This window comes from Carassius auratus, chromosome 13, assembly GCF_003368295.1.
Source record: "Carassius auratus strain Wakin chromosome 13, ASM336829v1, whole genome shotgun sequence".
Lineage (NCBI taxonomy): Eukaryota > Metazoa > Chordata > Actinopteri > Cypriniformes > Cyprinidae > Carassius > Carassius auratus.
The window spans coordinates 24,297,943-24,325,477 of NC_039255.1; the positions used below are offsets into that span (position 1 = coordinate 24,297,943).

A 27,535-nucleotide genomic window follows, 5' to 3' on the forward strand; every position below is an offset into this window, starting at 1 on the left:
TCAGATGTAATCACTACATTTTCTGCCATTCAATAAAAACGTTCTCCTTAAAAAAAAAAAAAAAAAAAATCTTTATCATGTGATCAGATGAGGTTAACAAATAATAGAGTAGAGTAATAGAGTTTTCTAGCAAATTTGCGCAAAACCTGCAACCAAAATACAGAGTCAACTGTTAGAGTCAGACACAGAAAAAGTATTTGAAAATATATTTAATGACATACAAACACTGTTCTAAAATTATAAATGCAATATTTTCCGAAACAATATATTACTCATACTATATTACTAATAGAGTACTAATACAAGTGTATATAGAGAAGAAGAATATTTGCTTTTAGAAAAAAAAAATAACAATAATAATAATAACCTTACTTAATTTTGCATATCCACCCACACTAATGTAGAACAGTAATTGTGGGCTGCAATACCTTGGACTATTTAAGGAAATATGTATAGTCCTATGACTCAGTGCTTTTGCAACAACACCACAATAATTCAGTAGCAGAGAAAAATGTTAGTTTGTTTGCAGAATCCAATATGGCTGTTTTTCCCCCACATAAAAAGAAATAAAAATAAAGTATTTAGGTGACTTAGAGTTTAAGGCATTTACATTTATTGTGTAAAATAGCAGCAGTTCTGTTTTGGAGTGGTTGCTTATGAATTTGACATGTAATCAAAAGAAAGGAAATTATAATCAATCCTCTAAAACTCTCTCTAACTGGCCTAACTTATTCAAATATTTTCAGAGAAATAGCAATTGGATATGGATCAGTGGTAAAGAGTGGTAACTCATCTACATCTCTCATATTAACAAAATAAAATACAATATTACAAAACAAAGCCAAATAAATAAGAGGAATAATGAGCTAATATATACATAATACTGTACATCAAATGTCAAAAACTATTTCTTCTGATATGTTATTCCAGCAATATGAGACACAGACACTCTGTCCTCAATGACATCCACAGGACCTCACCACCATATTCCTGTACTTCTTCAGAATTACATTTGAGCTGTCATCAAAATACAGCACTGATATGGCATTTAGTTTGGTCGGTGCACAGCAAGGCTTTGGCACATTATCAGGAAACATTAGATGGACCTATGATCAGCAAAAAAGAGAGAGAGAGCGAGAGAAATGTATGATATGCGTGACTAAAAACCAGTGGGTTTTAACTAGAGACAACATAGTAACAAAAATGGTTATTAATCAAACTAAAATCTCTTTCAAACTAAACAATGAAATGTATTTCTTAATTTTACCATGAAATACATGAACTACAAGTTGATTTATATATATATAAACATTTAAAAAAAGATATTGTTTGATAAAACAAATGAAGCTTACCAAGGTCTGCACAATCGCATGATTGGTCGCATTCATGTGTGCATTCAGTGGAAACGAACATTCTCCGTCACAATAAAAGGCTGCATAGCCCTCTGGAGCAATAATCCAATCCTAAAATGACAGAGAGACAGAGATGAATTCTCTGGCTGAATGAAGCAATCGCGCTGTGCAATCTTGAAATTGATTGATGTCTTGCGAGCCGCCACATGTGTTTACCTGCCATCCTAAGTCGCGGAAGCTCACGTAAAGTTCATGCTTCTTGCAGGCTTGTCTCTGTTCACTAGTGTTCTGATCTAGATAATAGCAACAAAACAGATGTTAAACCTCCAAACACTGAGGCAGTCGTGCTGTTTAGTCTGGTAGTGTGTGTGGGCTCAGTGTGCTCTATGTTTGCAGCTGGCAGGACGTCTTTGTGTACAGACTCTGAACGCAGTAAATACTCAGTAATTTGACGGAAGCTAAGAGGCCTACTTTCAGAAAACATTAGGTACGCTCAGCAGGTATTCGTCAAGTGAGTCATCTAAAACTGTGGATTAAAAACTGCTACTTTGCAAATCAACGACTTTGTAAGTGATTTATTGCACAGATTGATTTAGCTGGAAAAATGACTTGGAGCCCTAGGAAATCACACCTTTCTGTGGTGGCCTCTGCAAAAGCCAAAAAAGTGACAGCAGGACATCTTCTTAAAAACATGATTGTAATAATGCCTTGAACACCATCTGAATGAGTACTAATGTGAATCAGAGTTCATTTAGATTTCTGAAAACACTTGAAAGCACAAAGTTATCTGGTGTATCTGGTTAATAATAATAATATAATAGCACAAAAATCTCCACAAACACCTTTTTATAATGTGCCTTGAGTATCTTTAATAGATCTTATGCAATCAAATGCATCATTTAGTTTGATCCAGTGATTAGACTAGAGGCTGTGAGATCAAGAAACTGCTTTTGAGTTTTTTGTGTAACATGTTTGTACATGAAGATGTCAGAAAGTGAGCTGAAACTGCTCTGTGGCCGTGTCTAGAGGATGTTAGTCAGATGCATAACATTACTAACAGCACATTTGAATGTTTTTAAATATTTTAAAATCTTGGTAACACTTTATTTTGATGGTCCTTTTTGAACATTCTGTTGACAGTAAGTAATGTTTCAATTACATGTCTATTAACTCACATCAGACTCATCATGTACTTAATATCTGCTAACTCTTTGTTTCAACTTATTCTTACCCTAACCCTACCAGTGTAATGAGAGTTAGTAGTCATGTAGGTTCAACATTACTTATAGAAAACAGAATGTGTTAAAGGGACCATCAAAATAAAGTGAAACCAAAAACTTTGCTGTACCTCCACTTTTGAGAGCTGGTGAAGATTTCTGTTGTGTTCTACTTTTGTTTCTGTTGTGGCTCTTCCTCTTGTTTCCTGCGGCTCTTACAGAACGGAGCAGAACTTCACTGGCTTTGAAAAAAGCAACCAGGAATGGCTGTTTGGACTGAGGTCCGGTACTTCCGATGATACCAGCAGATTTCATGTTGATGCTTCTACCTGAATATCAAACAGAAGAATCATGAAGAGTCATGAAAACATCTTCCTGGGTGGCAAAATCACCACAACCATTTATGACAGTTTATATGGCCCACAGAGGTACTGTAGTGATTGTGTACATGTCAAACTGAGGGCTGAAAACTGATCCCAAAATGCTTCATGGCATCAGGTTCCCATTTAAGAAAGAGGAAAAACTGGGCGTAGTCGTGACTCAAAGATGATACTTTTGTGAAGTCTCACATTGGTAAATGTGTCTGTTTTTAAGCTAATATAATAAATATGTGAATGGAAATGAAACCAGCGGTTTATTGTAAAGTCCACTAAATACAAAACACATCCCACATTTGCAGTTCCACGTAATTAAACTAGAATTTCCCATAAAACAGTTTAACTCTCTACATAAACACTACAGTAAAATAAAATGGTTCACTGAAGAACTCAATTTAGGTAGTCCCAAATCTTTGTAATTTATACATCCAACATTCAGACCACACTGATTCAACACTATAGAAGTGTTGTAAATGACACCACACAGTTGGAGTAATAACTTCTGCTAATTAATTGGTTTGAGACTGAACTGATGCCAAATTATTGCTGAAAGTAATGAACATGGCATCTAAGGGATTTTTGTTAATATCTGTTGTTTTATTGCTTTATTTCCAGATGTGTGATTCAACTGCAGGTTGCCTCTTACAACACACATACTTAAAGAAGCAGAATAAAATGTGTGTGTGTTTATGTATAAATAGAAGGAAACATGTAGATTGTACTGCATGTTATCTCACTTATTGTGCTCAAGACCATGATCTTCAGTAATTAAGTCCACATCATATTTACAAGACCCTATGCTATACAAGTATATAAGTTAAGTTGTAGTTCCAACCACACATTTTGGTGATGTTGTCTTGCAGTTTTGGAACTATGGTTTTGGGAAACACCAAATCATCAAACTATGTTGGAACTAATGGAACTAAAAATGCTTTTGGGGAATGTACCCCTGGATAAGAATACTAATACTATACTAATAAATATAATAACACTATTTACCTCAAAGTCATTGCGACACATTATCACAAATTTTTAATGTGCAAAAATGTAAATAACATTTGTTATACAAAGATATCGCATAACTAGTGCACACCTTTGGAAAATGTAAACTTGTACATACAACAGACTTCACTTCCAATTGACTTCAGACTTCTAGTGATCACTGGCCAACAGCAATTTCATAAGCATTAATATCTGTGAAACACTCCATCAGTAATTTGGAAAAAAAGAACTGGAGAATAATTTGTGAAGCGGCATTATACTGTACTCCAAAGAGCTTGGTAGTATCTGATTACATGTAATCTGGATTACATAATCAGATTCCCAAAATCAAGTATTCATAATCAGTATATTACACTTTATAATGCTCATAATCAGATCACAGTTACTTTTTATAGATTACATGATTATATATAATTTGCACAATGGCTGTTTTGTCATGATAACTCTTAGACAGTGTTAATATGGTTATATACATAAAATGTTAATTAGTTTGGTCTTGGCGTTATAGATCTGCTACGCTGCTGTGGCAGAGTAAGCACTGACTTGCTGCTTCAAATACACCCAGAGACTGTGTGCTGTATGCTGCTGTGAGCATGCAGAAAATAGTGCTGCTGCTCATACAGTACATATTAAATAACCCCCATATATAACATAAATTAATTACTCTGTATATCCCTATACAGGTGGAGCTGGGGAAGGTGGAGGGTTTCTAAAGCACACTGCAACTGCTACAGCAAGCTCTAGCCAAATATTTGAATGTTGTGCAGCAACATTGCAGCTCATTGGCTGCTGATGCAAAATAAATCAAACAACTGGGCCATGTGAATAATCACATTTAATTAGAAACTGTCTGCTTGCACCATCTAGAGATGTGACTATCTAGAGTCACAATATGCAATGAAACCATGTATGAATCAATTAATTATGCAAGTTACAAAACACTGGTGATGTACAGCTGTAAATCACAGTGTCTTCATCCAGTTACCTTTAGTAATTGACCTTTCTGGAAGTCAGGACAATTGTTGTTTGTTTTTTTTACTTGAAAGACTTTGGTAAGGAGCCCCACACATGACATGAAAAAACTATAATAATCGTATGCACAATTTTCCATTTCATTCCCTTGATGTACTAAAACAAGCACACAATTACTATCTTGTTCCCTCAATTTGCTAAGTTGTTCCCTTGATTTGCTAAATCGTGCACACAGTTTACTAATTCGTTCTCGTTTTAGAAATTGTGTGCACGAATTAGCAAACAGAGGGAACAAATTAGTAAACTGTGCACACAATTTATAAATTGAGGGAACAAATTATTAAATCATGCACATGATTTAGGCTATTATTTTTTCCCTGCATAGCATGTGGTCTCCATACTTTAGGTGTGTAATTTCATTGTTTCTTCATATTTACTAATGTTTGTTCATATAATGCATGGAAATCTTTTTGTCAGCAAAAGCACTTTATTTCAAGAAAATATTTACCTGAAATATTTCTGAGGAGGTTAATATTTCAATAATTTAACAACAATTTTGTATGTTCACAGTTCTCCGATCTCAGTTAATGGTCACACTGACAATTAAATGTTGACATTCTATAATGTTAGTATATTTTAGTGTTTAGTGTTTAATTTAATGTTGAATACATATTATGATGCTGATATTAAAAAAGTTATATATTTTCTTTTTTCTTAGATTTTTTTTTGTCAATATAGTACATTTCATTGTAAGTTTAAAACATCTGAAAAGTAGTCACAATTCATCACCTTAAAAAGAGTAATCTAGATTACATTACTTACTACGTTATCTGTAATCAGTAATGTACCATAACTGTACAGTAAGTAATCTATTCAGTACTGATACTCCAGGTTCCAGTACGATCCTGTGCATCTCTGACAGAGCATAAACTGTGTGAGTGTCCTTTATTAAAGCATAAATGTGACTGGCTTACCGTCAGTGGTCTCCACGCAGAGCTGAAGGCCCATGTTCTGCTGCGGGTTCAGGACCCAGTGATTACTGGTGGCTGTGATGTCAAACACCAGCCACCCCCCATCAGTAGCGCGGATCTTTTTGGAGTCCAGGAGAAATGTTTCGGCATCCCTAATGAGACAATAAGAATGCACTATGACAATGTGATTTACATTATATTTTTTAATATAATATTTCTGTGGCGAGTGGGGCGGGGCCGAGAGGCGTGGGAACGAGGAGTGAGGCCAGGTGTAGTGATTGGAGATGAGCTACACCTGCGCCCCACCGCCAGTATCGAGTCCCACGTAGGAGATGGAAGGATATAAAACTGGAGTGACGACCGTGAAGGACGAGAGAGGACCTGGCCTGGGACATATTTTATGTTTTGGTTTTTATTTGCGCGCACCAGTCGTCCGCGAGGGGCTGGTGCGCCGTTTTGTATTTACTTTTGAGTATTAAAATGTTTTTGATTGTGCGCCGGTTCCCGCCTCCTTCTTCCCGATGTATATGGAGTTTTAATATTGTTACAATTTCACTGTCCCCTTCAAATAGAGGAATGTTAAAATGTAATTACATGTTTAAATTAGTTCGATTTTGCAAATTGCAGTCATTCTGCATTTTAATTACCAATGTTGATTATAACGTACAAAAACAAATATTGAAACAAGTGCAACCAAATTTTCTGTCAACACTTCCTTTTCATCTCAACCACAATTCTGTCAACAAGCCATTCCTGTCCATCTACTTAACTGACGTTCCAAAACAGCACATGGGCCACACAGTGAGACGGGCGGCCCTGATCTCGCAGACAGGAAAAATGATCAGAGACAGTGGCACATCCCAGCATGCCACAATGAGGGCAAACGCAGCTTGACCAAGTGAATACAACTCACATTAAATCGGCTTTCTGTGCCATGTGAATACCACAGCTAATGTAAAATCATTCAGTTCCGTGGTATAAATCAAAGAACTGTGGTGTTACCATCTTTTAAATATTCTGATTCCACTATTGATGATGATTTTTCCAAATAAAAACAATGGCATTTTTCTCTATTTCTTCTTATTAGAGGACCATCTGTTATGTCAAAAACTTTGTTCTGAATTTTTATCTTCAGTTACACTTTGTCATGTGAACAACCAGTTGGTAATTTTACTGATTTAAGTCTCATGAGCCTTCAGTTCAACATAACACTTTTAAAAGTTCTTGGTTCATTTCCAGTTGGGCACAACAAAAGTAATGACAGAAAAATTCAATAATCATTAGATTGATTCAAACAAATAGTGAACCTGTGAGTTTCAGACTGATTTTTGAGTCAATTCATTAAAACAGTTCAGTCACGTTTGAGTTGGATTACATCAAACTGTGGACAGCCAGAGAGGACAATGCACTAGAAGCATGTGGTCTATTTACTTGTGTCAATGCACTCAGTCTTTTGCTTTCATTAAATCCAGTGTTTTTCTCTGCTGAACAGAAACTAATGTCACCTGGTTCAAATAAATAAACTGAACTAGTTTTGAATAAGAATTGGTTCTCTATTCCCAATCCTCAAGGTACTGTACCTCCACAATACTGTTTTGTAAAGGTGTAAAGTTTCATTTACTGCCGTGTCTTTAACACTCACAGAGGGCACACTTTTGCAGGCTGTAAGAACTGGGTGCTGAGCTGTAAAACTCTAAAACTTCTACTAATCACAGGAAAATCACAGAGTGGACACAGAAGCGAATGTGTGAAGTTGTCAACTTGGGCGCCTCATAAACACAGCCACGAGGAAGGGTTCCAGGGCCTCTGATGGCAGAATCCATTATAAACCCTAGGTGTTTCATTGCCCCAGGAGAGCTGTATCTCTGCTTAAATGTTTCAGCTGCATTCATTCATGGTGAGAAAAGGCCCTGTCTATGGTGTGCCCATGTATGACTCAAGATAAGTCACTGGTCTCAGTAAAGATTAGAAGAGCATTAGAAACGTGAAGAGGCAGGTGAAGACACAGATTCACTTTTAAGAAGCTTTTGAAGTCTCTTGACCTGGAGCCCCTCTATTAAGAGCAGATGGCCCTGCCCGGGGTGCAAGCGCTCCGACAAGCAGTCGAGATAGGCAAAGAGTGATAACTGATGGACTTTCATAAGTGCTGGAACTTGCAAATGAACTGTTAATGGAAAGCTTTATCCATGCCATCCTTCCATCCAGGAAGTATATCTGGTGAGACTGAGGAAGAACAGTTTTGCTTTGGTTCGGGTGGGCTCTGGTTAAACTGTGTTACTTCTAGCGGACAAGAGTTGTGTGATCCTTACAGAACAGAGCTGAACTGATGTCATGATCTTTAAGTTGTTAAGATAAATAAAATAAATGAAAAATAATAATCAGCAAAGCTGAGGTAGTTTTCTTAGGGAAAAAAACTCTATACATCATTTCACAATGACTATGCAATCTTTCTTTGTGAACCAAAGGCACAGGTTGGACCTCCCACCATTCTACCATACCATTCTAAGTCAAACCTTCTTGAGCTACACTGCAATGTAACAGGATCAACATCTATAATATAAGCTTGGTTCTGAAATATTTTGAGCAATGAACTGAAATAAAAAGAACCCCCCCCCCCCCCACACACACACACAAACTGTGTAGAGGCATTGAGTCAATTTAAGATAACATAAACATCTATCTAAAAACTTATGAAATGTTATTCCTCTGTAAATCATACAAATTATTATTATTTTTTAACTTTTACTTTTATGTGCAAAATAGAGTGCTCTAGTCTGAAGATTATGTCACAGGTCAGGGGGGCCAAGCTGGACTGCGCCCTCCCCTAAACCAGGACCACCTCGGGGAGCGTATCAGAGGGAAGAGTCGGAGACAGAGAATAAATTTAACAAGTTTTATTTTGAAGTAAAAACAAATTGGGAATCCTAAACTAAAATCTTCTTTGTTACCCTCAGGGCTTGAAGGTAAACAATGCAGCGACCGGGGGCTCTCCCGCCCTCTTCCTCTGTGCGGGCCCCGCAATAGATGGACAGATGGGTGGTCAAGTAGGTATTTCACAGGTGGGAATACAATCGGCAAGCCCGCAGTCTGGTAAGTCTCCTCTGGTAATTAAATACTTCCAAACTCCCTTCCCTTCTTCACAGATGCAGAATTTGGGACGGATGGATATCGGTCAGGTCCGTACACGGCAGATACACAGCCTTGAGGTGGGGATGTGTTTGGCAAGTGAGGGGTCCGGTAAGTCTCCTCCGGTAAGTATGTAATTCCAGCCTTCCTTCCTTCCTTCTTCCACAGGTACGGAATTTGAGGCGAATGATATCAGTCAAGTACGTATACGGCAGGTGCACGGTCTTCAGTAAGGTGGCTTCTCCTGACACCGTCAGAGTGGATATTCCAGACAAAGCGTGCCCCTCTCACGTTCGTGACAAAGGACAGTCACCTCTCTCAGCACAGGTGGGCCACAAGGATGCAACAAACTCTAAGTCAACAGGCTGTGCAGGGTTTCTACTGAAACAGACAGAATGGATGCTTCAGACAAAGTATACAGTTCACATGCGTTGGAAGGAACGAACACTTCTCACAATACGGATGAATAGCAGGGATACAGCAGACTCGAAGTCAACAGGCTGGATGGGGCTTCCTCATACAGATGAGTAGCAGGGATACAGCAGGCTCGAAGTCAACAGGCTGAATGGGGCTTCTTCTGAGACAGACAGAATGGATGTTTCAGGCAAGTATACAGTTCACATGCGTTGGAAGGAACGAACACTTCTCACAATACGGATGAATAGCAGGGATACAGCAGACTCGAAGTCAACAGGCTGAATGGGGCTTCCTCATACAGATGAGTAGCAGGGATACAGCAGGCTCGAAGTCAACAGGCTGAATGGGGCTTCTTCTGAGACAGACAGAATGGATGTTTCAGGCAAGTATACAGTTCACATGCATTGGAAGGAGCGAACACTTCTCACCATACAGTTGAATGGCAGGGATACAGCAGACTCGAAGTCAACAGGCTGAATATGGGCTTCTTCATACAGTTGAATGGCAGGGATACAGCAGACTCGAAGTCAACAGGCTGAATGGGGCTTCGTCTGAGACAGACTGAATGGATGTTTCAGGCAAGTATACAATTCACATGTATTGGAAGGAGCGAACACCTCTCACCATACAGTTGAATGGCAGGGATACAGCAGACTCGAAGTCAACAGGCTGAATGGGGCTTCTTCTGAGACAGACAGAATGGATGTTTCAGGCAAGTATACAGTTCACATGCATTGGAAGGAACGAACACTTCTCACAATACAGACGAATAGCAGGGATACAGCAGACTCGAAGTCAACAGGCTGAATGGGGCTTCTTCTGAGACGGACAGACTGGATGTTTCAGGCAAGTATACAATTCACATGTATTGGAAGGAGCGAACACCTCTCACCATACAGTTGAATGGCAGGAATACAGCAGACTCGAAGTCAACAGGTTGCACAGAGCTTTTCTGAGGCAGATAGTAAATATTTCAACAGGGCATCTCTTCTCCTATTAGCACAACAGAGGGGTTAATTCACATCCCAGATGATAAATCCTCAACATCCAGACAGTTGGAACAAATCAGTGTCGCAGGACTCTTACTATTGACAGTCAGCCCTCATGACACATAGAGAGTGCATGGCAAACAGGAATGTAGCTTACACACACACACGACAATTCCACTTCAAACATATATTGTGGGGGGAAACATCAATTTTAGCCACTGCAAACTCACTTCACGACGTGCAATTTAAAGCCAGCACTCACATTCGGGTTTCTGTCCGAAGGGAAGGGGGAGGGCGCAATCCTCACTGCCACGGAGGATGTTCTGAGATGTTTTTCTTCACAGTCACAGGCAGAGTTCACATCACCATTTATAGAGGAGGGAGAGGTAAGAGATCGGTAATGAATCAATACAATCCACTCAGTGATATTTATGATCGTGATCCAAACACTCCAAACCACATCCAATTCAGTGTCAAACGTGTGCAATTACAAGACTCAGTTCTCAGTTACTTAGCTCCTCTCCAATGCAAACAGGGTATTTCACTCTCCTTCTGTTGTCCTCGAATCCCTCAGCAAAGCAACACTTTCCACTTCATTCACCCGTCCTCCAGCCACTATTACCACCCAATAAAACGACTTTTCACAAGGGAGAAAAACCACACGCACCACCTCTCTCTCTTGCTTTTTATCCTCTCCACTGTCGATGAGGCCTCACGCAAACTCTGAGTAAATCCCCCACACCTGTTGCCAATCCATCATTTGGGGTTGTCACAGCAACAAACGCACACACAGGCCTGGGAACAGGGTTACACTCAAAGCGTTCCCCCGGGAACACTGCTTCAGCGGGAATAAGTTCCACATGCCATTTGTCACACTGTGACATACCCCCCCGCCAAACCGTTCTAGTCCCGAGAACGGTCTCCAGACACCCAGTCTCCAAACCTAGCTGGAGGCTGACCTCGATTCTCACGCTGGGACCGTCGAGGTGGGGAAATGGGTGCTTCAGGTCGTAGCCCTAGGCCCAGGCCTCCTGGAATCACCGCCCATCCTACCAGCGGGGGCATCCCGGACGTTTCAACCGGTGGATTCTCTACAACACGTTTTGGGTAGTTTGGGCAAGGGCGGATCAAATTTCGATGTAACACCCGTTCGGGGCCCGCCTTTCCTTCTGGCCGCAATGCATATACGGGTTGGTCTGGGTGTGGCTGTCGCAAAACGACAAACGGCTGAGCCTCCCACCGGTCACTCAATTTTCCCTTCCCTTGTCGGCGATTATCCCGCACCAGCACCCTCTCCCCTGGTAGTAACGGTGCCTCTCGAGCCGTCCGGTCATACAACCTCTTGTTCTTCAACGCTGCTCGGTTAATCCGGCCCGAGACTCGTTCGTATGCCGACTGGAGGCGTTGATGATGTCCCGTCACCCAATCTGTCAAACTACCTCCCTCTTCCCCTGCAGTGGTCCCCAGAAGCATATCCATCGGAAGTCTCACATGTCTGCCGAACATCAGGTAGGTGGGGGCGTAACCAGTGGTACTGTGTACACTGTTGTTATAGGCCTGTACCATCGCCGGGAGTCTGTCGACCCAATGGCCTTGCTGTTCCTCCTCTAAGGTTCCTAATAAACTCAGCAAGGTCTGATTAAACCTCTCACACCCCCCGTTCCCTTGGGGGTGATAGGGAGTCGTATGGGTCTTCTTGCATCCGTACAGTTGGCACAGCTCATGGATCACCCTGGACTCAAAGTTGGTTCCTTGGTCTGAGTGGAAAATTTCAGGGCATCCAAATGGTTGGATCACATACCTCCAAAGGGCGTTGGCAGTCGTAATGGCGGTTTGGTCCACAGTTGGGATGGCCCAAGCATACTTAGTAAACAGATCGGTTACCACAAGGATGTTCTGGATCCGATCCACTGGCCGTCCCAAAGTCAGATAATCCATGGCCACCATATGTAGCGGTGCCTTGGCCTGCATCGGAACCAGCGGTGCCCGTACGTCCTTCTTGGTCTTAAACAACGTGCAGCGTGGGCACCTCTGAAGGTAAGTCCTCGTGGCACCCTCCATTCCGGGCCAGTAGAAGTGTCGCCTCACCAGTGCCAATGTCCTCTCCTGCCCCTGATGTCCCATCTTGGTGTGATATGCCTCCAATAAAGCCTGACAACGCCCTTCAGGGACCACGATTTGACAGATCTCATCGCCCCGACCTGGGTCCTGGAGGGCCCTACAGAGCACACCTTCCTTCAAATAGAGTCTCCCCCTCTGTCCCAGCAGGCCCCGCACAATCCGAGTCTGAGTCCGGCGTTCCACACCCTCAGGCCAGGCCTTCTGTTCTAGCCACGTTCGAACCAACGCTACATCTCCGTCTTCGCCCTGCCACCGCCTCCATCGCTGTGGGTCCCACCCCCAACAAGGGGGGGGTTCCTCCGATACTTGCCCTGGTGCCTCTACAACTCCCACCATCAGTCCCTCATCGGACCCCGCTTCTGGTGCTGGTACCTGACCTGCCGATCCTTCGCCGGGTAACCTTGATAGTACATCGGCATTAGTGTGTTCTCTTCCTGGCCGGTACTGGAGCTGATAATCAAAATTGGCCAGTTGGGCCACCCAGCGTTGTTCCACCGCCCCCAGTTTAGCAGTCTGCAAATGAACCAACGGGTTATTGTCCGTGACGACCCGTACCTTGGCTCCCCACAAGTAATCCTTGAACTTTTCACACAACGCCCACTTCACTGCCAGTAACTCAAGCTTAAAAGAACTGTAATTGGCGTCGTTCTTCTCCGTTGGATGTAAACTTCGGCTTGCATAGGCGATTACTTTTTCCTCTCCCTGTTGCTTCTGGGCCAAGACAGCCCCCAAGCCCAGGTGGCTAGCATCGGTATACAGGATGAAGGGTTGTGTGAAGTCAGCGTAGGCTAGGATCGGGGCCTGTAGTAGTTCCTGCTTGAGTTTCTGGAAGGCAGCTTCACAGGCCGGATCCCATTGGATCGAAGGGGACCCTCGGCCACGAACTCGTCCCATACCTCCCAGCAACTGGTTGATCGGCCTAGCGACTTTAGAGAAATCCTTAATGAATCGCCTATAGTAACCCACGAAGCCCAGGAATGAACGAACCTGGCGCACCGTCTTGGGCGCAGCCCACTCCTGCACTGCCACCACCTTCTCGGGATCAACTGAAATCCCCGCTGCACTCACCACATGCCCCAAGAATTTAACCTCTTTGCGGAAGAGCTGGCACTTGTCTGGCTGGAGCTTCAACCCATATCGCTCTAGGGAACGGAAGACTTGCTCTAGGTGCTCGAGATGGGACTTGAAATCTGGGGAGTAGACAATGACGTCGTCTAGATAGACGAGGGTGGAATCCATCAGTTGGTTGCCTAAACAACGCTGCATCAGCCGTTGGAACGTGGCTGGGGCGTTGCAAAGGCCAAACGGCATCCGGTCCCATTCATATAGGCCAAAGGGGGTAGTGAATGCAGTCTTCTCCAGGTCATGCTCGTCCATCTGCACCTGCCAGTAACCGCTGGCCAAGTCAAGGGTGGAATACCAGGTGGCTTGTGTGAGGCTCGTGAGAGAGTCTTCAACTCGAGGCAACGGGAAAGCATCCCTTTTGGTGACTTGATTCAGCCTTCGGTAATCCACACAAAACCTCCAGGAACCAGTTTTCTTTCGAACCAGTACTATCGGGGCAGCCCAAGGGCTACTGCTCTCTCGAATAATCCCCTTGTCAAGCATCCCTCGCAAAAGGGTGCGGACCTCTGAATACAAGGTCGGGGGCACGGGTCGATAGCGCTCTCGGCTGGGTGCAGCATCCCCAGTTGGGATTTGATGTCGCACCACATCCGTGCGGCCGTAATCCTCATCGTGAGTGGAAAACAAGTGCTGCCATTCCATCAAGAACTCTTGGAGTTGTCCCAATTGCTCTTCTCCTAGTCCTTCACCCCGTAAAGACTCCCCCATCAGGTGGGTAGGCAACCCTCCTCCTATCTCTCCCGCCCCCGAACCTGCTCGTGTCAGGGCCACCTCTACCACTGTCGGGCCTACCCGATTGAAGTTGACTTCACCCTGTTCACGAACCTGCTGGGGCCTCACTGAGGTCACCCGGGCCAAACGCTGGTGACGATACAAGTGAACAGGGAAAGGATTCATGTTCCTGACTCGCACTGAGACCCGGCCCCCCTGAACAGTCGCCAATCCTCGAGCAACTTCCACCTTGGGACCATCTTCATGGGGTTCCACCATGACCCAATCTTCCGGACTATAAAGTCGAGGAGGCAACCTGACCCCGACCAAAGCCTCACTCTGAGCTGGAATGGACAAGGCGTAACGGCAGGCTACTCTTCCCGTGCTTTCCCGATCCCCCTGTTGTTCGGCCAGACATACTCGACGGCAGTCGGCCCTGATGCGGTCCCACTCCTGCCCGGCTGATGTTGCAGCTGTTCGAGCCGGTCTACTTCGGAACAGCTCCTCCCAACAGTCCGAAATGACGTTCATCCCAATCAGGGCACGATGAGACCCCAGGCATGTGTCTCGTACGACCACCACTCCTTTCTGTGGCACCACTACTCCCTGAATCTTTAGATCAGTCACAAGGTATCCCACATACGGGATGTCAAGACCATTCGCCCCACGTAGCGTCAACCAGGGGGCTTCCGCAGGTGAACGACCTTCGGTGCCAAACAACTCATGGGCCAAGCTTTCGGTGAATAGGGTCACTTGGGAGCCTGTATCCAAGAGGCACTGCACTTTCTGGTCATTGACCTGAACCACCACCACTGGGCAACAGCCCACCAGGCGGCTCCTAGAAGTTGTAGGCAGAGAGGGGTCTGATAAGGGGGTCCCGACCACTTGACCCACAGTGGCCGGAAACTCTAAAAACCCCCTTGCGATGCACGTCGAGCAGGACACTGACGGAAGTAATGTCCCGGCTCTCCACAGCCGTTGCAGATGGGACGCCCACGCTCATCCCACTGAAATCGCGAGGCAGAAGGTCGGGATGGACGGCGGTCGGGAGGACGGTTCCCATCAGAGTAAGCCCGCTCCCGCGGTAAAGAGGACAACTGGAGGCGCTCTCGCCGAAGCTCCTCCATAAAAGATTTAGATAGGTCAGACATTTGTTCCCGCACATCTCTCTTCAACTCTTCCCGGAGGGCCTGCTTCCAGTCAGATGTCGTAGTAGTCGAAGGGGTGCTAACAACATTCGTGGCTAGGCAGCTGGGAGGATCTACATTCTCCATGTGGTCACACTCAAGGGCCAGTGCTTCTTGTCGAAGCTCTTCAAAGGTCAGGTTCGGGGTTCGTCGAAATTGCACCCGCAGACTCTGACGCACAGGGCCTTCCCGCAGCCCCACTAAAAACTGATCTCGTAGTAAAACCTCTTCGCCCCCCAGGCCATGATCCTGTCTCCCTGTAAGTCTAGAAAACTGTTCCCGTAATTGTAGGGTAAATGCCCGAACAGATTGCCGAGGGCCTTGTCGAGAATTGAAAAATTGCGTCCTCAGAACAGCTACCGGGGTGGTGTCTCCATATTGTCCCGTGAGGAAGTCAAAAATGGCCTGGACAGTCGCTCGAGTTGCTGCCGGTGCTGCCTGAACTTCTCTCCTCGCTTCCCCTTCCAAAGAGTTTAAAACAAACTGAACCTGCTGCGGGGCACTCAGACCTTGGAGCCCTGCCAGGTACTCCACCTGTACCTTCCACATCGAAAAGCTCATTTCGGATCCCGGGCCTCCATACTTCGGAGCCCACGGAGCCCCCATAAAGATTGGCACGACGGGTTGCCGTGCCCCAAGCACTTCCTCTTCTGCCATCTCGACCTCTGGTCGCTCAACTCGAGGTAGAACCCTGCCGACTACGCCAATCTGTCACAGGTCAGGGGGGCCAAGCTGGACTGCGCCCTCCCCTAAACCAGGACCACCTCGGGGAGCGTATCAGAGGGAAGAGTCGGAGACAGAGAATAAATTTAACAAGTTTTATTTTGAAGTAAAAACAAATTGGGAATCCTAAACTAAAATCTTCTTTGTTACCCTCAGGGCTTGAAGGTAAACAATGCAGCGACCGGGGGCTCTCCCGCCCTCTTCCTCTGTGCGGGCCCCGCAATAGATGGACAGATGGGTGGTCAAGTAGGTATTTCACAGGTGGGAATACAATCGGCAAGCCCGCAGTCTGGTAAGTCTCCTCTGGTAATTAAATACTTCCAAACTCCCTTCCCTTCTTCACAGATGCAGAATTTGGGACGGATGGATATCGGTCAGGTCCGTACACGGCAGATACACAGCCTTGAGGTGGGGATGTGTTTGGCAAGTGAGGGGTCCGGTAAGTCTCCTCCGGTAAGTATGTAATTCCAGCCTTCCTTCCTTCCTTCTTCCACAGGTACGGAATTTGAGGCGAATGATATCAGTCAAGTACGTATACGGCAGGTGCACGGTCTTCAGTAAGGTGGCTTCTCCTGACACCGTCAGAGTGGATATTCCAGACAAAGCGTGCCCCTCTCACGTTCGTGACAAAGGACAGTCACCTCTCTCAGCACAGGTGGGCCACAAGGATGCAACAAACTCTAAGTCAACAGGCTGTGCAGGGTTTCTACTGAAACAGACAGAATGGATGCTTCAGACAAAGTATACAGTTCACATGCGTTGGAAGGAACGAACACTTCTCACAATACGGATGAATAGCAGGGATACAGCAGACTCGAAGTCAACAGGCTGGATGGGGCTTCCTCATACAGATGAGTAGCAGGGATACAGCAGGCTCGAAGTCAACAGGCTGAATGGGGCTTCTTCTGAGACAGACAGAATGGATGTTTCAGGCAAGTATACAGTTCACATGCGTTGGAAGGAACGAACACTTCTCACAATACGGATGAATAGCAGGGATACAGCAGACTCGAAGTCAACAGGCTGAATGGGGCTTCCTCATACAGATGAGTAGCAGGTATACAGCAGGCTCGAAGTCAACAGGCTGAATGGGGCTTCTTCTGAGACAGACAGAATGGATGTTTCAGGCAAGTATACAGTTCACATGCATTGGAAGGAGCGAACACTTCTCACCATACAGTTGAATGGCAGGGATACAGCAGACTCGAAGTCAACAGGCTGAATATGGGCTTCTTCATACAGTTGAATGGCAGGGATACAGCAGACTCGAAGTCAACAGGCTGAATGGGGCTTCGTCTGAGACAGACAGAATGGATGTTTCAGGCAAGTATACAATTCACATGTATTGGAAGGAGCGAACACCTCTCACCATACAGTTGAATGGCAGGGATACAGCAGACTCGAAGTCAACAGGCTGAATGGGGCTTCTTCTGAGACAGACAGAATGGATGTTTCAGGCAAGTATACAGTTCACATGCATTGGAAGGAACGAACACTTCTCACAATACAGACGAATAGCAGGGATACAGCAGACTCGAAGTCAACAGGCTGAATGGGGCTTCTTCTGAGACGGACAGACTGGATGTTTCAGGCAAGTATACAATTCACATGTATTGGAAGGAGCGAACACCTCTCACCATACAGTTGAATGGCAGGAATACAGCAGACTCGAAGTCAACAGGTTGCACAGAGCTTTTCTGAGGCAGATAGTAAATATTTCAACAGGGCATCTCTTCTCCTATTAGCACAACAGAGGGGTTAATTCACATCCCAGATGATAAATCCTCAACATCCAGACAGTTGGAACAAATCAGTGTCGCAGGACTCTTACTATTGACAGTCAGCCCTCATGACACATAGAGAGTGCATGGCAAACAGGAATGTAGCTTACACACACACACGACAATTCCACTTCAAACATATATTGTGGGGGGAAACATCAATTTTAGCCACTGCAAACTCACTTCACGACGTGCAATTTAAAGCCAGCACTCACATTCGGGTTTCTGTCCGAAGGGAAGGGGGAGGGCGCAATCCTCACTGCCACGGAGGATGTTCTGAGATGTTTTTCTTCACAGTCACAGGCAGAGTTCACATCACCATTTATAGAGGAGGGAGAGGTAAGAGATCGGTAATGAATCAATACAATCCACTCAGTGATATTTATGATCGTGATCCAAACACTCCAAACCACATCCAATTCAGTGTCAAACGTGTGCAATTACAAGACTCAGTTCTCAGTTACTTAGCTCCTCTCCAATGCAAACAGGGTATTTCACTCTCCTTCTGTTGTCCTCGAATCCCTCAGCAAAGCAACACTTTCCACTTCATTCACCCGTCCTCCAGCCACTATTACCACCCAATAAAACGACTTTTCACAAGGGAGAAAAACCACACGCACCACCTCTCTCTCTTGCTTTTTATCCTCTCCACTGTCGATGAGGCCTCACGCAAACTCTGAGTAAATCCCCCACACCTGTTGCCAATCCATCATTTGGGGTTGTCACAGCAACAAACGCACACACAGGCCTGGGAACAGGGTTACACTCAAAGCGTTCCCCCGGGAACACTGCTTCAGCGGGAATAAGTTCCACATGCCATTTGTCACACTGTGACAATTACATAATAATGAATGTGGTAATAAATGGATAAATATAAGGCAGGAGATGGAGTGATGGAGAGATGCTGGAAGAATCATCATGGTAGTGAGGTACGCAGCTGTTTATATACTCATGCATAATGATTGACAGGATCAAATGAACTAGCTCCTCCTCAGCCTTGCCTTTAAAACTCTATAAAGTAAATCTTCTTTGTGGAATACTCAGAATGATAAAGATACCACTCTGCCATTTGGAATTATTATTATTATTTTTTTTTTTATGTTCAGTAAAAGCAATGATATTGGTTACATATTAATAGATCTTGTAGTAAACATGGTAGCCTACAGAAGTTGTAAAAGCAAAGCTTGAGACACGTGTTCCTGAAGCATGTTACACCGTCCTTGGAAAAAGTTCCAAAATATGTTACATTAATATTAGACAAAAGTATTTAACTTTTGCAACATGTTTTCTGAAACATTGTGTACCATTGTCACTCTTTCAATGGTGACAAATTAGTCTTAAAACATCCTGACGCATTCAGTTTAATCGTTACAAGGGAAACCTCCAGACAGACTCCAGACTCATTCGTGTAAACAGGATGTCCTTTTATTTTCTGCATGATTGCCTGCCTAAAGTGTTTCTTCAGACCAGGCAGAGTTTTAAGACACTATCCTACAGCTTTAATTGGAAGTTAGGTTTAATTTAAACTCAACGTGTTACTCTGGGGCAAAAACTACCACTGATTCTTTGTTCGGCTGTAAAAGAGCTTTTTCAACACGATATCATTAGTATGTAATGTAGTGTTTTATGTACTTAACTTGTAATTAAATTTTCATCTGTGCTTAAATACATGAGGGAGCTGTGAATTTTAAATGCATGGGTTTGTGGTTAAGTATGTTTTATAATGTAATTTAGTTTATTGTGTTAGGCTATTTATGTTGATACTACAGAAATTGCCCTTTTTGAAGGGGAAAAAAAAGAAGAAAAAAAAGCACCACCACTTAACTGTTTAAATGTAAAGACATACAAATCTATATAAATCATCTGAGGTTCACATAAATTATAATTTAATATATGGGAGTTTGGATGCAGTTCATAAATAAAAGTACCATCAAAATGTTTCTCCATCATTTATTGAAAGTCCTACTATGAGATGTGTATTAAACTCACCTAGCAAATGTTCAGATAATTTTGATTCTGACCAGGCAGAACATTTGAACACTGCTGTTCAAAAAATAAACTGCTTTTATTCAGCAAGAACACATACAAAAGGTTTCTAAGATTACATATCACCTGGATTATTACATAATCAGATTCCAAAAAACAAATATTTGCAATCAGTATATTTTATAATGCTCAAAATTAGATTACAGTAAGTTTTTTTATGGATTAAATGATTACATATTATTTGCACAGTGGCATTTCTGTCATTTCAACTCTTAGAGTACAAAAAAAAAAAAGTATGACATTTCAAAAAAAATATTAAGCCTAAAAATCAGCCCTTTACAGAGTGATTTCTGAAGGATCATGTGACACAGAAGACTGGAGTAATGATGCTGAAATTCAGGTTTGATCACAGGAAAATGATTACAGGAATAAATTACATTTTATAATACAGGCGCTGGTCATATAATTAGAATATCATCAAAAAGTTGAATTATTTCACAAATTTTATTCAAAAAGTGAAACTTGTATATTATATTCATCCATTACACACAGACTGAAATATTTCAAATGTTTATTTCTTTTAATTTTGATGATTATAACTGACAAAAGAAAATCCTAAATTCAGTATCTCAGAAAATTTGAATATTACTTAAGACCAATTCAAAGAAAGGATTTTTAGAAATCTTGGCCAACTGAAAAGTATGAAAATGAAAAGTATCAGCATGTATAGCACTAAATACATAATTGGGGTTTCTTTTGCCTAAATTACTGCAGCAATGCGGCGTGGCATGGAGTCGATCAGTCTGTGGCACTGCTCAGGTGTTATGAGAGCCCAGATTGCTCTGATAGTGGCCTTCAGCTCTTCTGCATTCTTGGGTCTGGCATATTGCATCTTCCTCTTCACAATACCCATAGATTTTCTATGGGGTTAAGGTCAGGCGAGTTTGCCGCCAATTAAGAACAGGGATACCATGGTCCTTAAACCAGGTACTGGTAGCTTTGGCACTGTATGTAGGTGCCAAGTCCTTTTGGGAAATTAAATCTGCATCTCCATAAAGTTGGTCAGCAGCAGGAAGCATGAAGTTCTCTAAAACTTTGTGGTATACGGCTGTGTTGACCTTGGACCTCAGAAAACACAGTGGACCAACACCAGCAGATAAAAATGGCACCCCAAACCATCACTGACTGTGTAAACTTTACACTGGACCTCAAGCAACGTGGATTGTGTGCCTCTCCTCTCTTCCTCCAGACTCTGGGACCCTGATTTCCAAAGGACATGCAAAGTTGACTTTCATCAGAGAACATAACTTTGGACCACTCAGCAGCAGTCCAGTCCTTTTTGTCTTTAGCCCAGTCGAGACGCTCCTGACTGTTGTTCAAGAGTGTCTTGACAAAAGGAATGCGACAGCTTAAACCCATGTCTTGCATACGTCTGTGTATAGTGGTTCTTGAAGCACTGACTCCAGCTGCAGTCCACTCTTTGTGAATCTCCCCCACATTTTTGAATGGGTTTTGTTTCACAATCCTCTCCAGGGTGCAGTTATCCCTATTGCTTGTACACTTTTTTTCTACCACATCTTTTCCTTCCCTTCGCCTCTTTATTATTGTGCTTGGACACAGAGCTCTGTGAACAGCCAGCTTCTTTTGTGCAAGGTGTCAATGGTCGTCTTTTGGACAACTGTCAAGTCAGCAGTCTTCTGCATGATTGTGTAGCCTACAGAACTAGACTGAGAGACAATTTAAAGGCCTTTGCAGGTGTTTTGAGTTAATTAGCTGATTAAAGTGTGGCACCAGGTGTCTTCAATATTGAACCTCACAATATTAAAATTTTCTGCTATACTGAATTCAGGATTTTCTTTAGTTGTCAGTTATAATCATCAAAATGTATAGAAATAAACATTTGAAATATATCAGTCTGTGTGTAATGAATTAATATAATATACAAGTTTCACTTTTTGAATTGAAATAGTGAAATAAATAAACTTTTTGATGATATTCTAATTATATGACCAGCACCTGTATATTCAAGTACAATACAGTTATTTTAAATAGTAACAATATTTCACAATATTACTGTTTTCACTGTAATTTGATCAAATAAATGTAGCCTTGGTGAGCGGATGAGAAACTTTTGAACAGAATGGGTCCCATATATTTCATAGTCCAAGGTTTTATATATATATATATATATATATATATATATATATATATATATATATAGAGAGAGAGAGAGAGAGAGAGAGAGAGAGAGAGAGAGAGAGAGAGAGAGAGAGAGAGAGTGTTTGATTATATTTGTAAAATTATTTTTAAATAGCAAGCATCATGATCTTTTTTTTATTATTATTGGAACTACACCTGTCAAAAGGAACGTTTACTCATTCTTATGAAATAAAATAAAAAAATAATAAAATATGAAATAACACAAGTATGGGGATAATGTTGTGACGAAGATGTGATCTAAGAAGTATTTGAACTTTTTAATTCTGTCAACAAACTTCATGAGGTTCATGCTGTGATGCCTTTTTAAATGGATTTAAAGTAATTCAGAATGTATGCATTAGACACTAATTGACTGCTTTTCCTTTGCTCCATCTGCTCCAACTCCTTTTGTTTAAAATGTTGTTGAGAATTCCCTGAGAATGAATTATGGCCACTAACCATGACATTTTGTTTTCAGGTGTTTTTTGTGTTATTTTATTTCATTTTGTGAAGAAATGCATTTATTCTATAAAAAGTCATTTAAGGAAGGGGGTCATGAGAAACATTTATTTGCTCTTATTTCCAAACTTGCAAACGGTAGTGTAAAATGGGAAAAGTTCTCACCTGTTTGGATATTCTTTGATGACTTGGTAAATGGTGACCTTGAGTGTGATGTTCTCATATCTGACGTGACTTTGATCCTTGTAAATCCTGAACTCGGCGGCGGTCACTGCCTCATCTTCTGGAATCTGAGTCAGGTCGAAACGAAACTCCCTGTAGTGTCGTCTGTGATGGGAGAAATCCTTATCCCGCTCGACTGCACGGAAACACAAAGCGCACCATGAGAAGCTGCACAGGACTCATTTGTCTCACACTGTAGGAGGGAGGAAGACTATCACTCACATGTAAAGTGTCAGGAGCTGCTTTCTTTAAAAAGTCATTCATCAAAATCATCAACATTCCAAGCCTAATCCACACATCTGGACGACCAACAAAAGCAGTATCCAGCCCATTAAAGCAGCCATCTAAGTACAGGTAGCAGCCGCTACACAAGCCCTTCCCTGTATGCTCTGCCCATGATGAATGGGCTGTCAGGTAAGAAAAACAGGCCTTCGCTAATAACACACTGCGTTAGCAGAGAAAAGCTGACAAGACACAAATGTCGAGTTAAATCACAAGCTTTCTTCACCGATATTCTGACCTCCCAAGAGTCTCCTTTCTAATCTGCTGCAAATACCATGCGGGTGAAATGTTATCATTGTCAGAAATTTAGTGCTACCTCCTAAAAGTGTCCTAAATGGTTAAAACCTTAATGAGAAAACATTTTGATATACTGGATGTGCCTAATAGATAAAGCTTTCTCTATATATCTAGAAACTGCTCTGCCAGACAGCGATCAAGCATTACACTCAGTGTGTGTTTTAACCCTTGAACAGGCCTCTGAACATTCAGTAGGGCACCGACTGAGGTGTGACATCCTGCGGTGAATACGCTACTCAACCTAATTATTTACGTTTTGTTTTTTTTTCATATGTGGACATCTCAATCGTTTGGTAAGATGTGAAACTGTTGGGTTTGTAAAACTGGCTTTGTAAATTACTGAACTACAAAGTGCTAGGAACAAACGGGTTGAAATGATCTTGTTGTGCTAATTCCATGTAGTCTGATAGCCTACTTTCTGAAGCTTTGCCTAAAATATGCATACAGAGTGATATTCAGACATACAGCACTGCTCTTGAAGCAGCGGAGCTGAAGTGTGTTTCCTTTTTGCGGTGCCGGTGAAATAGTGCAGCTCGGCTTGTCTGATAGTTTATCTACAGTGAAAGTCTGCAGTCACTTAACACGGAGAGGTCAAAGGGCAGGCCACAGTTACACCAGCTGGCCAAACTCAACTTCAGCATCCTGGCTGCTAATTAAGAACAGAGGATGGGGATCTAGTGCTTTCCGAGCAATACAGAGATATTGAGAGGGATTAATTCAGCGCATTCATTTCAAGAGCTCAATAGAGAAGTTAAAGCATATTTTGCTTTCATTGCAAATGATCCAGTGTTTACCTTTGAATGGAGGCTTAGGCTAAATTTTCCATTTGCTCTACTCATAGCTGTGTTTTTCATTACTATGAGTGTCCATTTTGATCGTTCTCCTGTAGACAAGCTGCTTTTTTAACTCATGAACTACAGCATCAACACAAGGATGAAATGTATCCAAGATCCTTTTAGTGCTTTCGTCTCACTGTACATTGAAAGATCTCCAGCGCTTTGAAAGAAGAAGCTGTACATGCCCTCACCCTCCTGAGTGAAAACACATGGAGCGCAGTTAAGGTGATGATGGGGGACTCAACCTTAACACACACGTTTATTTACTCTGCCATATCTGAGGCCCAAACTTTCTTTATTCTGATCTCTTTTTCTGACAAATCAATAAAACAAATGCATACAAGATTTTTGTGATTCACCTGGGAGTAGGATTTTATCCCCTCCATAAACAAAACAGCGACCTTTAAAGACATGTATTTTAATGGAAAAACAAGCAAAAAATATGGCAAAACCAGCATCTAACACATAAATTAGATTAGCAAAGAAAGAAAAAAAGCTAGCTACTGGCACCAGATTGCCCGATTTAGACCAAAAGGGGTTTTTCTTCAAGCTCTTTCCTCTGCTCAACAACAGGAAGTAATTAAGGCAAATTGTCCTCAGGTCAGACAGTCACTTGATAAGTTTACATGAACTGTGAGGTGAGAGGTCACGGCTTCTGAAGTTGTACTGTTCAGCGTTTACTTATCGTCTTATCACAGCATTCTTCAAATAACAGCAAAAAGCATTTATGACTAACGACAGGATATTAACAAACCCTGCATGTCCACGTCCTTCATGATTTGCTTCACATTTTCTACTTCACGAAAGTTCGAGCATGTATGTTTTCTAAGAAGTATGTTCTGATATAATGACACTCTTTATAGCCACATTTTTATTTTCTCTCTAACCTGCAATTGCCTCAGAGTTTCCAGTAACCGTACAGTCCTATATATACCACTGTTTATAGCGTTTTCAAGGACAGCGTAAATGTGGAGGACTATATTCCAGTAATAGGAAAAATAATAATAATTCACCCCGTTATTTTAACACTGTTGGATTCGAAACAAGGCACTATATTTGAAATCAAATTAACTATGACATAGATATTAATTCCATTGGACCAAAGACACAGATGTCTGCAAGAACATAACAATAGTGCAAAACTGTTTAATAAGACTTGCTAGAAATGAACAGCATCATCAGACAAAAGTAAAAACAGACAAAGTAAAAACAGGCTATATCGATGGCATTTTGATAGCATTGTTGTTGAACAATGTACTTCAATAATGTATTCATTCAAAATATCTATTTTTTCATTTATTTTTCCAATGTTTTCCGATATTTTCACTTCAATAACCAGCAAATTGACATCCCCTTCTCTCTCTCTCTCTCCCTCTCTCTCTCTCTCTCTCTCTCTATATATATATATATATATATATATATATATATATATATATATTTTTTTTTTTTTTTTTTTTTTTTTTCAACAAAACATGTAAGAAACTTTTTTACTCAGCTCAGCCCTTCTAGACTCCCGTGCGTCTTCTAAATTCACTAGGCTATAATTTTACATTTTATAAACTTGGTGAGGCACTAAATCTGTAATATTGTGACAAACGAAACGGTAGCTGGCAATTATCAATAATTACCACTTAAAACCAGGAGCAAGGCTGTAATTGCATTCCTTCTAAACGAGCACATATTTTAAGTTTTAACGTGTTCTGTCGTCTGAGGCCCTTAGTTCAAAATTAACGCATCAGACTGGCATTTCTTAATTTGCGTAAATAATAATAATTATAAAAAATAATAATTATAATCAAAAGTTCACATTCTCCCGCAGGAACTATATATATGCTCATTATCTCTGAAGTAGGTTCAAAACATAAAAACGATTCATTTTCACATCCTTCAATTCTTTGATTGGCACAAACTCTCAAGAGATGTATTCCAGCTAAATGTTTATTTGTATTTGTTTCCCTTTATTTTTATAGAGTGTGACACCAAGTAAAAGCATGCTACTGGAAAGTAATCACTTTCTGAAAAGTAGCCTACATCAGTGTAGCCTATAGAGATAAATAAAACCTGTGCATATCCAATACATTGTTCCCCTGCGGTTTTAAGTCAGTGGAACAAATTTGGAAAGTACAAATATTAATATTTTACACGTTCAACATTCAGGTGAATTTGAACAGAACACCAGAATCAACCTAAATAATGACACACAATATGTCACGTTTAGAACGAGCCTGACACATTAAGAGAAAATCCTGCCACCCAACTATACGCACCCAGGTTGACGAAACTCATCACCATATCCGCGTCATTGAGAAAGTTGGTGTCGTGCGCGGTGGCCAAAGGCGGGCTCTGACTGGTCAACGGCGCCGCGCGGTAAGGCTGCTGCGGCGCGCTCGAGTATCCATGTGGAACTCCAGATGCGCTTTTACGCTTTTTACCAGAGAGCTTCTTCCCGAGTATCGCGTTCTCCTCGTCGGTCGTCATCGCGTTGTACAGGTCCAGCATGAAGAGCGGTGCCGACGACGCTTGTTTACCCGGGGAGAAGGGCCTGGGACGGTGAGGCAAGCCCAGGATGGAGAGGATCTCTCTCTGGATCTCTCGCCGCTCGTGGTTACGCAACCGCCTGTAAATAAAACTCGAATGCACATGGTTGTCTCCTAAACCGCACTGAACGCCGTGAAGAAAGCCGAGACAGCTCCACAAAAGTCCAAATGTTGGTGCTCTCATCTTTATCTCTCAGGATGATGCTTTCACCAAGCGAGTGTAGGGTTGATGATGGTGCTCTCCATGGTCCATTAATAGCTATCTTTGTTTAATATCTATATGAATCGAGTCTCTGTCCTCTCAAACCTATAATGAATTCCTTCCTACGCTTCAAGGTGATGCCTCAGGTCAGCTGTTGCTTAACTTAGGCAACATCTTCTCTATAATGAAACTGAATCGAATTCTGAATTTAATTGTTTAGCATCAGCATATAATGTAAAAATAAAGAGAGAAACAACTTACAAAGGACTCTACAATATGTGCATTTACTAAAATCAGCACCGACCGCCTGGGAGCAGAAACACGCAACTTCTGGAGTGCATGAACTAGCTCAAGTGCATGCACCGACAGAAGACTACATCCCTGAAAAAGTGTCGAAAGCACTAGTCCGTCCCACACTCTGGAGGGTTTGCATCAACCTCTAGC

The 27,535-nt window shown here is 42.3% G+C and overlaps 1 protein-coding gene across 1 annotated transcript; it reads right to left on the reverse strand.

The window, feature by feature from the left end:
- Window positions 1-219: 219 nt before the first annotated feature.
- LOC113113075 (bone morphogenetic protein 5-like) lies at window positions 220-27,441 on the reverse strand. The gene is made up of 7 exons (XM_026279230.1): window positions 26,620-27,441; window positions 22,881-23,073; window positions 5,895-6,043; window positions 2,701-2,898; window positions 1,569-1,645; window positions 1,353-1,463; window positions 220-1,106 (listed from the first exon to the last, which is right to left on the reverse strand). The coding sequence occupies exons 1-7, from the start codon at window positions 27,071-27,073 to the stop codon at window positions 957-959; spliced, it is 1,332 nt and encodes a 443-aa protein (XP_026135015.1). The 5' UTR covers window positions 27,074-27,441; the 3' UTR covers window positions 220-956.
- Between the last annotated feature and the right edge of the window lie 94 nt (window positions 27,442-27,535).